The 12,259-nt window shown below is 47.3% G+C and overlaps 1 protein-coding gene across 1 annotated transcript in view; it reads right to left on the bottom strand.

The window, feature by feature from the left end:
- The window catches only part of LOC144479678 (CUGBP Elav-like family member 4), a 524,426-nt gene that overhangs the window by 70,464 nt on the left and 441,703 nt on the right, over positions 1–12,259 (bottom strand). The window contains exons 4-6 of the mRNA XM_078198692.1: positions 10,567–10,695; positions 8,256–8,335; positions 1,354–1,500 (exon numbers count right to left, since the gene is read on the bottom strand). Of these exons, the coding sequence (XP_078054818.1) occupies positions 1,354–1,500; positions 8,256–8,335; positions 10,567–10,695 (356 nt within the window). The remainder of the gene's footprint in view (positions 1–1,353; positions 1,501–8,255; positions 8,336–10,566; positions 10,696–12,259) is intronic.

The following is a 12,259-nucleotide window of genomic DNA, read 5'->3' as shown; positions in this document are numbered from 1 at the left end:
CAGGTCCCTGGCGCTGTGAGGCAGCAATGTTAACCACTGTGCCACCGTGCCGCCCCCTTTCCAATGCATCCTCCTGCACACTTTCCAATGCATCAACGTCCTTCCGGTAGTGTGGCGACCAGAATTGTACACAATACTCCAAATGAGGCCGAACCAAAGTCTTATACAGCTACAACATGATTTTCCAATTCCTACACTCAACACCCCGACTGATGAAGGCCAGCATGCCATACACCTTCTTGACCACCTTGTCCACCTGAGTTGCCACCTTCAAGTCCCACTCCAGAAATTTAAATGGACAACCTAGGATGTCACTGCAGTACTCTACATAGGAGGTGCTGCACTGTTGTAGGTGCTGTCTTTCAGATGTGGCGGTAAACTGAGGCCCCATCTGAAAGGACGGATGGGCATTAGAGATCCCACAGCACTATTCAAAGAAGCAGGGCAGTCTCCCCTGGTCAATATTTATCCCTCACCCAACAGTTAAATCAGATTATTTCGTCCTCATCACGTTGCTGGTTTTGGAAGTTTGCTGAGGTACAAATTGGCCACCTCATTCCCCACATTGACTAAAACACATGATTGGCAGTAAAGTGTGTTGGGACATCTTGAATCATAGAATCCCTACAGTGCAGAAAGAGGCCACCGGGCCCATCGGGTCTGCACAGACTCTCTGAAAGAACATCCCACTCAGACCCTCCCCTTCACCCTACCTCATAACCCTGTGCATTTACCAAAGCTAATCCACCTAACCTACACACCACTGACATTAAAGGGCAATTTAGCATGGCTAATCCCTCCAGTCTACACATCTTTGAATACTAAGGAACAATTTAGCATGGCCAATCCACCTAACCTACACATCTTTCGGCATACTAAATTGCCCCTTAGTATCCAATCTCCCTAACCTAAACACCTTTGGATGCTAAGGGGCAATTTATCATGATCAATCCACCTAACTTGTACATCTTTGGAGTGTGAGAGGAAACTGGAGCACCCAGAGGAAACCCACACGGACACAGGGAGAACGTGCAAACTCAATGCAGACCGTCAACCAAGGCCGGAATCTAAACCAGATCCCTGGCGCTGTGAGGCAGTAGTGCTAACCACTCTCCGCACAGACAGTGCGGATATAGCACTTGAGGCCAATGGGATCAAAGGTTATGGGGAGGAAGCAGGATGAGTGCTAACCACAGTGCTAACCACTGTGCCACCGTGCCAATGTGCCATCCGAATCACAGGCCTTTCCTTCAGAATAGATGGTTACAGAGAACTGGGAGAATGAAAATCCCACAACATTTTAGCATCAGGAGAGTCTTCATTCGCCACAGAGAGGTTGACAGGGATACGTACCGCATGCGCGTAGGAGCTGTAGGTGTTGTTAAACTGGAGTGGGATTGGATTGAACATCCCAAACTGACCCACCATGTGCTGCATGCGCCGCAGTGTGCGCTCCTTGTCCGTGTCCGCAAACTTCACCACCAGGCTGGAGGACGCTCCCTGAAAATACACACAAAATATCGACATCAACAACAGGAGAGCCACTCATCCACCTTCCTGTATCCGGGACTCACTCCTGACTAACAGAATCTACACAGTCCACAGCACAAAGAGATCTCGTGCTCGGTTAAACCTCCCTTTCTCAGCCTTGGTTAGCTAATGCCAACTGGCTGTCTCTTTGTGGAAGCCACCACAACCCAGTCTATGGCTTGAAACCATTCCGCACCCTCTCCCTAGCTATGGTTCAGATCCATAAGCCTCAATGTTCATCCCACACAGCAGACAAGTGGCCAGAATGGGTGGGTGGTTGTTTCAACGCAATGGAACCAGGGAATGTACCGCAACAAACCAGTTACACTCACAATGTCAATTTTACCAAGTTTACCAGGCTGATTCCGGGGATTGCGGGACTGATGAATGAGGAGAGATTGACTAGGTCAGGATTGTTTTCGCTGGAGTTCAGACGATGAGGGGGGGGATCTCATTGAGACTGATAAAATTCTAACAGGATTAGACAGGGTAGATGCAGGGAGTATGTTCCCGATGGTGGGGGAATCTAGAACCAGGGGTCACAGTCTGAGATTCAGGATAGGCCATTTAAGATGGAGGTGAGGAGACATTTCTTCACCCAGAGAGTGGTGAGCCTGTGGAATTTATTACCACAGGAAGTAGTTGATGCCAAAACATTGAATGTATTCAAGAGGCGGCTGGATATAGCACTTGAGGCCAATGGGATCAAAGGTTATGGGGAGGAAGCAGGATGAGGCTATTGAGTTGGACGATCAGCCGTGATTGTAGTGAATGGCGGAGCAGGCTCGAAGGGCCGAATGGCCTCCTCCTGCTCCGATCTTCAATGTTTCCATGTTTCTACGTTTACAGGGTTATGAGGTGTGCTATTGTCCCATCGCGGAGAGTTTGGACACATCATTAACATATTTAAACCAGACCCCGACAGTGCAGTTGGGAATCTGATTTCAATTTAACCCTGTGGCACTGAGGGCAACTGTCGCAGCCGAGGGCACGGCACAGTGGGCCAAATGGACTTCATCCAAGCTGTGTCATCTTAAGTCAGTTACTCTCCCAACACCCAGAACCCCCCAACACCCAGAACCCCCCAACATCCAGAACCCCCCCAAAACCCAGAACCCTCCCAACACCCAGAACCGCCCCAACACCCAGAACCCCAACACCCAGAACCCCCCCCAACACCCAGAACACCCCCAATACCCAGAACTCCCCCCAACACCCAGAACCCCCCCAACACCCAGAACCCCCCCAACACCCAGAACACCCCCAACACCCAGAATCCCCCCAACACCCAGAACACCCCCAACACCCAGAACCCTCCCAACATCCAGAACCGCCCCAACACCCAGAACCCCAACACCCAGAACCCCCCCCAACACCCAGGATCCCCCAACACCCAGAACCCCCCCAAAACCCAGAACACCCCCAACACCCAGAACCCCCCCAAAACCCAGAACCGCCCCAACACCCAGAACCCCAACACCCAGAAACCCCCAACACCCAGAACCCCCCCAACACCCAGAACGCCCCCAATACCCAGAACTCCCCCCAACACCCCGAACCCCCCCAACACCCAGAACACCCCCAACACCCAGAACCCCCCCAACACCCAGAACACCCCCAACAACCAGAACCCCCCCAACACCCAGAACCCCCCCAACACCCAGAACCCCCCCAACACCCAGAACCCCCCAACACCCAGAACCCCCCCAACACCCAGAACACCCCCAACACCCAGAACACCCCCAACACCCAGAACCCCCCAACATCCAGAAACTCCCCAACACCCAGAACATCCCCCAACACCCAGAACCCCCCCAACACCCAGAACCGCCCCAACACCCAGAACCCCCCCAACACCCAGAACCCCCCAACACCCAGAACCCCCCAACACCCAGAACCCCCCAACACCCAGAACCCCCCAACATCCTGAACCCCCCCCAACACCCTGAACCCCCCCAACACCCTGAACCCCCCCAACACCCAGAACCCCCCCAACATCTTGCGCCTCCCCCCAACACCCAACCCCACCCCAACAAACAGAACCTCCCCTTCCTCCACATCAGTTGAGGAACATTGATTTGATTTTTGATTTGATTTGATTTATTATTGTCACATGTATTAGTATACAATGAAAAGTATTGTTCCTTGCGCGCTATGCAGCCAAAGCATACCGTTAATAGAGGAGGAAAGGAGAGGGTGCAGAATGTAGTGTTACAGTCACAGTTAGGGTGTCGAGAAAGATCAACTTAATGCGAGGTAGCTCCATTCAAAAGTCTGATGGCAGCAGGGAAGAAGCTGTTCTCGAGTCGGTTGTACGTGACCTCAGACTGTGACAGAGAGCAGAGATGGAACTTTCCCTCATCGCTATAGCTTGATTCCAACTGGGTAAAGTAGTTAATCAAATCCACTTTTTAATATAGTTTTAGTTAATGAAAGGATGTGGGCATCACTGGCAATGTGAGCATTTGTTGTCCATCACTAATTGTCCTTGAGAAGGTGGTGGTGAGCTGCCTTCTTGAATCGCTGCAGCCCATATGGTGTAGGTACACCCACAGTGTTGTTTGGGCAGGAGTTTGACCCAGCGACAGTGAAGGAACGGTGCTGTAGTTGCAAGTCAGGGTGGTGAGTGAGTTAGAGGGGAATGTGAAGGTGATGATGTTCCCCTGTGTTTGCTGCCCTTGTCTTTCCAGTTGCAGAGATCACGGGTTCGGACGTTGCTGCTGAAGGAGATTTGACAAGTTGCTGCAGTGTGTCTTGTACATGGTGCATGTCAGAGCCACTGTGCGGAGGGAGCGAGTGCTTAAGGATTGATGCACTTTGCAACGAGACACTTTCACCATACAATTGTCCGGTTATCTAATGAGGCCGGGCTGCTCATCTTCAATTCCAAAAGCGTGAACGTCTTGGCTGCAGTCCCAGCTCTAAGGGGCAGCTCCGAAGGTGGAGGGAGTGACCTTACTTGAGAAAGATCTGGCTGCCTTCCCGCCAAGATGCAACTCATCCAGTCTGAGGTCAGGGGAGCATTGAAGCCAATGAACCAGGCTAGAGACTGAGCAGCTATTTAATTAGTTAATGTGCTGCTTGTTGGTGTGTGTCCTGGTATCTTTAGCAGCCAATTGCTTCTCAACACTTGGGCTATTAAGCTGAACATTCTCATTTCAAAATATTATTCCAGGCTTTGCAGATTAAGGCTCATCCCTCTGTGGAAATAGGAATCCATTGAAATGTGCAGTATGTGGATAACAACGAACAACAAAAGGGTACTTTTATAATTGGTTTGGGCGCTGAAAGGCTGTAGGTACTTCAGAGCTTAGGCCCAGCTAAATGAGTTCATTATCACCGTGAGATTATCCGATTTGCATTCAACGTGAATTTTGCACTCCCGGATTATCTTCATTTGGTTTTGAGTTGGGGGACTTGCGCGCTGGAGGGAATGGGACGCCTTCTACTCCGAAACCTGAGTGCCAGCAAAGAACGCTGCCCGTTCCAGCATCCCTGCCTCCGCAGCCTTCCCCCGGAAAGCTGCTCCCTTTGTTGAGTTGTCTTTTGGGAAAGAAACATTTCCTGGCACCAGCCACCTAAAGTTGTCCTTCACAAGCCGCCAACAAGTGCCCCTGCCTTGGGGGAGGGAGCGGGGGGTGGGGGCATGAAAGTTTTGTTCCTCGTTTACTTTTGTTGTGAAGTTGGTGTTTGTAAAGTTATTTTTAAAAATTGTAAAATGCTAAGTGTTGTAAAAATGCATGGTCCCTTTAAAAGGAGGTGCGGGTGCATTGAGTACACAGACTGAAACATTGTGTCGAGAGGCCAGGCAGTGGTGTTGCCAAGACAACACTATTGAATTTTGACCAATCAGTTTAAACTCGGCACTTAGCTAACAGCAGCCTATTAGATTTAAATTTGATGTTTTGGTAACCTGAGAACTATTCCTATTGTGGGGATGTGGGGATGTCATCAGGGGTATAAGAGCCAGCTCCCAGCTCCAGAGAGATAGCCAGCAACTGCTCTTTGCCACAGCTCACAGCTTTAGAGAGAGAGAGAGACACGCACACACAGCTACTGCTCTCTGACACAGCTCACAGCTTTAGAGAGAGAGAGAGAGAGAGACAGCTACTGCTCTCTGCCACAGCAACTATCCCTGCCACAGTTCATAGCCCTCATCTGAATAGAAATGGTACCAAAAGAAGCCAGAGATTCCATTCAGAAGAAAGAAGACGGAAGATTCCGGAAGATAAAACCTGGTTGTATTTTGAGAGTGACTAAAAATATCCGATTCTATTTTTTTGTCAATAAGTGGGAATTGTACTTATCTAAACAGTATTCCATTAGTATAGTGTTTGATTTGGTTTGTTAATAGTTTAGTTAACCTGTCCACTGTTAGTTAGATAAATTAAATGTTATTTGTTGATTTACAGAGAGCATCTCAGGGTAGTTATTTTGATTTAACCAGTAAAACCTGCTGAAGAGCCGATCGTACTACTTCTCACACACTCTTTAACAGATTATGAGGCAGGGTACTCCTAGTTGAGTGGGTAGATGTTAGCTCTCAGGGAGGGGATGAACCTCCGTTTCATGACACTTACAAATGCCTTATCAACGTAAAAATCCCCCCACCCCACTCCCCCCCAACAAAAAAGCAAACAAATTGAAAGATATTTTGAAATCTAGTCTGTCAGCCATAGAAAATATCATCACACTGTCCTTTTATTTCATCTTCATTCACGGGATGTGGGCGACACTGGCTGGCCCAACATTTCTTGCCCATCCCTGAGGGCACTTAAGAGTCAACCGCATTGCTATGGATCTGGAGTCACATGTAGGCCAGACCCAGGTGAGATTTCCTTCCCTAAAGGATATTAGTGAACCAGATGACAATCTGATAATGGTTCCGTGGTCGTCATTAGACTTTTAATTCCAGGTTTTTATTGAATTTAAATTTCACCATCTGTCGTGGTAAATTCGAACCCTGGTCCCCAGAGCATTACCCTGGGGTCTCTGGATTACTAATCCAGTGACGATACCACTACGCCACTGCCTCCCCATTAATTTAGTTGAACAGCTTGATTACAAACAATCATTTTTAAAGACCATTTTTTACTCCATCCTTAAAGTTACAAAGCCAGAATGGACCGGGCAAACCCTATTCCATTCCTCTAGCTCCAAAAACCCAATTCAAAATCCAACTGAATCCAATTCATGGTCCCCAGAAGAAAGACAAACAAGATCCGAGCTGACAAGATAAAGCGTTGCACCCCATCTTGGGCTTAATCTGACGCTTGATCTTAGCCAAAAGGCTAAGCACTGTGGGCGTACCTACACCATCTGGCCCGCAGCGGTTCCAGAAGGCAGCTTGCCACGACCACCTGCAAGTAGTGATGGACAATTAATGTTGGCCAACCAGCGACACCCACATCCCATGAATGAATTTTTAAAAACACACAGTAAGCTCACTCACAACATGTTCTGATTTGCTATTAGTGCATAGAACATAGAACATAGAACAGTACAGCACAGAACAGGCCCTTCGGCCCACGATGTTGTGCCGAGCTTTATCTGAAACCAAGATCAAGCTATCCCACTCCCTATCATCCTGGTGTGCTCCATGTGCCTATCCAATAACCGCTTAAATGTTCCTAAAGTGTCTGACTCCACTATCACTGCAGGCAGTCCATTCCACACCCCAACCACTCTCTGCGTAAAGAACCTACCTCTGATATCCTTCCTGTATCTCCCACCACGAACCCTATAGTTATGCCCCCTTGTAATAGCTCCATCCACCCGAGGAAATAGTCTTTGAACGTTCACTCTATCTATCCCCTTCATCATTTTATAAACCTCTATTAAGTCTCCCCTCAACCTCCTCCGCTCCAGAGAGAACAGCCCTAGCTCCCGCAACCTTTCCTCATAAGACCTACCCTCCAAACCAGGCAGCATCCTGGTAAATCTCCTCTGCACTCTTTCCAGCGCTTCCACATCCTTCTTATAGTGAGGTGACCAGAACTGCACACAATATTCCAAATGTGGTCTCACCAAGGTCCTGTACAGTTGCAGCATAACCCCACGGCTCTTAAACTCCAAACCTCTGTTAATAAAAGCTAACACACTATAGGCCTTCTTCACAGCTCTATCCACTTGAGTGGCAACCTTTAGAGATCTGTGGATATGGACCCCAAGATCTCTCTGTTCCTCCACAGTCTTCAGAACCCTACCTTTGACCCTGTAATCCACATTTAAATTAGTCCTACCAAAATGAATCACCTCACATTTATCAGGGTTAAACTCCATTTGCCATTTTTCAGCCCAGCTTTGCATCCTATCTATGTCTCTTTGCAGCCTACAACAGCCCTCCACCTCATCCACTACTCCACCAATCTTGGTGTCATCAGCAAATTTACTGATCCACCCTTCAGCCCCCTCCTCTAAGTTATTAATAAAAATCACAAAGAGCAGAGGACCAAGCACTGATCCCTGTGGCACTCCGCTAGCAACCTGCCTCCAATCCGAAAATTTTCCATCCACCACCACCCTCTGTCTTCGATCAGATAGCCAGTTACCTATCCAATCGGCCAACTTTCCCTCTATCCCACACCTCCTCACTTTCATCATAAGCCGACCATGGGGGACCTTATCAAATGCATGCGAACCACTTGTGTCACCCACGCCTCACCCAATCACAAGCTCCCAAGTTGTGCTGTCTCCTTCAGAGCAGCTGACAGGGCAAAACTCACCGCCATTGTTTGACTGCCGTGTAGTGCGTTAATGGCTGCCTGGGCTTCGGCATGCGTGGAGAACTTCACAAATGCACAACCTGCAAGAGGGCAACAAAGGTAGAATTACATGGCATGTATGGCAGAGAGACAGGCCATTCAGCCCAAATGGCCTATGTTGGTATACATGCTCCATACCAGTTTCATCCCACCTCAAATTCACAAGAATAATCCCTGGAATGGAGAGCTTGTCGTATGAGGAATGGTTGAGGACTCTGGGTCTGTACTCGTTGGAGTTTAGAAGGATGAGGGGGGATCTTATTGAAACTTACAGGATACTGCAAGGTCTGCATAGAGTGGATGTGGAGAGGATATTTTCACCAGTAGGAAAAATTAGAACCAGAGGGCACAACCTCAGGCTAAAGGAACGATCCTTTAAAAAAGAGATGAGGAGGAATTTCTTCAGCCTGAAAGTGGTGAATCTGTGGAACTCTTTACCATAGAAGGTTGTGGAGGCCAGGTCATTGAGTGTCTTTAAGACAGAGATAGATAGGTTCTTGATTAATAAGGGGATCAAGGGTTATGGGGAAAAGGCAGAAGAATGGGGATGAGAAAAATATCAGCTATGATTGAATGGCGGAGCAGACTCGATGGGCCAAGTGGCCTAATTCTGCTCCTATGTCTTATGGTCTTATGGTCTAAATTCACCCCACTCTGTCAATGTTTACAATTGTTCCTCTTTCCTTCATTGTTTCTCCAGCTTCCCCTTCAAAACATATTGCTATTCGCTTCAAACGGTAGCATGTTCCACACTCCTACCACTCTCTGAGAAAGGAGGTTTCTCCTGAACTCCATTTTGGATTCAGCAATGGCCATCTTACATTTATGGCCTTAGCTTTTGTCTCTCCCACAATTGCTGGGTTGGGTATTCCTGACAGGAGGGACACCCCAGCTGTGTGCGAGCATCAAATACAGCATGATAATGTTAGGTCAATCACGCAAGTCTCAGGTAGCACACAAGATGGGCGGGGCTGAGAAATCAGGAGCCCAGCCACCATTTTGAATCATCAATCGATAAGTGACTCAGCTTGTTGAAGAGCCAATTGTACGCAACTGTTTTTGTTGCCCACTGCATTATTTGGGCGTTGGTCCTGAAAAGGTTTGGGAGTGTTTTACAGCAGGTGCGATGAGGCGTCACAAAGGGGGAGGGGCTAGAGAACTGGGACCATGGCTGCCTGTAGCAGCATGATTTTGCTGGGGAGAGTGGCGTCGAATTTTGACATCATTGATTAACTTTCCTGAGCCTGCTGTAACACGTCAGTTCAGATTCAGAGAACAGGGCCCCTTTAAATTTGTAACTATGATCGACTTCCTGTTCATGGCATTATCACCCCCCCACCTCACCCTCTGCCACATGACATTACACAACATGGAGCCCACCCCCGCCCCCAGCCCCTTCGCACTGCTAACTGGCTGCCTTCCCTCTGGATTGTCCTAATCAGCCATCCAATGCTTGATCCAATGATCTGAAAAGGTGGGGGAAGAGGGTGAGCCATCTACCCACTCTCCGTTCCACCTCCCTCTCTGCTGAAAAATGTAAAAACTTTACAATGGCTACCCCTGTTAAAATGTGACAGGTGACAACTTTGATTGGATGTAATGTGACCAAAGGGAACAAGATGTAAGGGTCAGCTGACCCAGTAAACCATGGAACCAATTACAGAGTGATCAATAGTCAGCTGATTCACTATAAATAAGGAATTATGTAGAATTGTGGGGAGCTTGGAGTGGCCCAGGATGAGGCCCCAAGTTTGGAATAATGTTGTTTCTTTATTAAACCCTTTCTTTGATTTATAAGTTGGAGTAAGCTTTGTTGTATTTTTATTAGTTGCATTTTGAAGACTTCCTTCTGAAGAAACAACCCCATCAAAGTTTATTTATTAGTCACAAGTAGGCTTACATTAACACTGCAATGAAGTTACTGTGAAATCCCCCAGTCGCCACACTCTGGTGCCTGTTCGGGTCAATGCACCTAACCAGCATGTCTTTCAGACTGTGGGAGGAAACCGGAGCACCTGGAGGAAAACCACGCAGACACGGGGAGAATGTGCAAACTCCACACAGACAATGACCCAAGCTGGGAATCGAACCCGGGTTCCTGGCACTGTGAGGCAGCAGTGTTAACCACTGTGCCACCATGCTAAGGCGAGAGCCCGTTCAGTCTTTCCTGACAGCTGTAACCTCCCAAGCTCAGGTCGCATTCTGACACACCAACATCCAACACTCAGTGATAATGATCTCACCTTCACATTGCTGAGGGCGACTGACTTACCTTTGCTGTTGCCGTCGGGTCCTCGTAGAACTGTGCATTCTTCTATGACACCGAAAGATTCAAAGAGTCTGTACACGTCATCCTCTGTCTGTTGTTTGTTTAACATGCCCACAAATAATTTTCTGTCTTCTGAAACAAAGAGATATATTGTTTAGTGCAGTTCAGAGACTGCAGATCTGCATCTAAGGACAAGGCTGTTTACATCATTTTCTGTTAACTTTCTCCTCATCAAGGCAAAAGGCATCTCTGGTTATTGGAGCATTTATCATTTTTGGGCCATTCATACACCAAACATTACCGGATCAATTTATCCACCCCAGCTGAGCTCTGGAACACAAATCATAGAATAGAATCAGAGAACAGTTGCAGCACAGAAGGAGGCCATTCAGCCCATTGTGTCTTCCCTAGCTCTCTGCAAGAGCAACACACCTGGTCCCACCTTTTAATTTTAAATTTTAAGGTTTATTTGTTAGCCATAAGTAGGCTTACATTAACACTGCAATGGAGTTGTTGTGAAAATTCTCTTTTCCCCATAGCCCTGTGTTATACTAACCCTGTGTTATACTGTGTTATACTGTGTTATATAGGAGGAACTTCTTCTCTCCGAGGGTAGTGAATCTCTGGAATTCTCTGCCCATTGAAGCAGTGGAGTCTACCTCGTTAAATATGTTTAAGTCACAGGTAGATAGATTTCTGATCAATAAGGGAATTAAGGATTATGGGGAGCGGGCGGGTAAGTGGAACTAAACCACTATCAGATCAGCCATGATCTTATTGAATGGCGGGGCAGGCTTGAGGGGCTAGATGGCCTACTCCTGCTCCTATTTCTTATGTTCTTATGTTCTTATATATTTAAGTGGTTGCATGATTGCTTTAAGACAGGTCACACAATTTGTTGGTGATGTCATTGAGGTGTTTCACAGGCTCCTGGTTTAGTGTCAGTTTCTGTTCTGTGCAGAAAACATCTTCAATAAACCAACTCAAGAACAGTTTCTTCCCTGCTGCCATCAGACTTTTGAATGGACTTACTTTATATTAAGCTGATCTTTCACTACACCCTAGCTATGACTGTAACACTACATTCTGCACCCTTTCCTTTCCTTCTCCCCTACATACTCTAAGAACGGTATGCTTTGTCTGTATAGTGCGCAAAAAACAATACTTTTTACCGTATCCCAATACATGAGACAATAATAAATCAAATCAAAAAAAACCTGTTGTGTGTTACTGTGAATCTACATGTGCAAACCACATCTTTTCCTTTTAGTTTTAGACCCACAACCCCAAACACAGTTAGGACATTACACCCAGTAAATATTTTCTCTTTGGATAATTATCCAATTCCTCTTTTGAAAGTTCCTGCTTCCACCACACTCTCGGGGAGTACAATCCATGTCCTGAAACCACTTGCTGTGTGAAAATGTTTTTAATCATGTCACAATTGTTTCTATTGCCAACCACCTTAAAATCAATGGCCTCTGGTTCTCCAGCGATCGGCCAATGCCTATCTAGTCTGTCCAGACCCCTCATGGTTTGAAGATCTCCAATCTACTTCCCTTTGATATCCCAGGATACATCATAGAATCCCTACTGTGCAGATGGAGGCCATTCGGCCCATCGTACCTGCACCGACAACAATCCCACCCAGACCCTATCCCTGTAACTCCACATATTTACCCGGCTAATCCCCTGA

The sequence above is a fragment of the Mustelus asterias genome, chromosome 26, assembly GCF_964213995.1.
Source record: "Mustelus asterias chromosome 26, sMusAst1.hap1.1, whole genome shotgun sequence".
NCBI classification, from domain to species: domain Eukaryota; kingdom Metazoa; phylum Chordata; class Chondrichthyes; order Carcharhiniformes; family Triakidae; genus Mustelus; species Mustelus asterias.
This window is presented reverse-complemented; position numbering and strand designations above follow the sequence as displayed.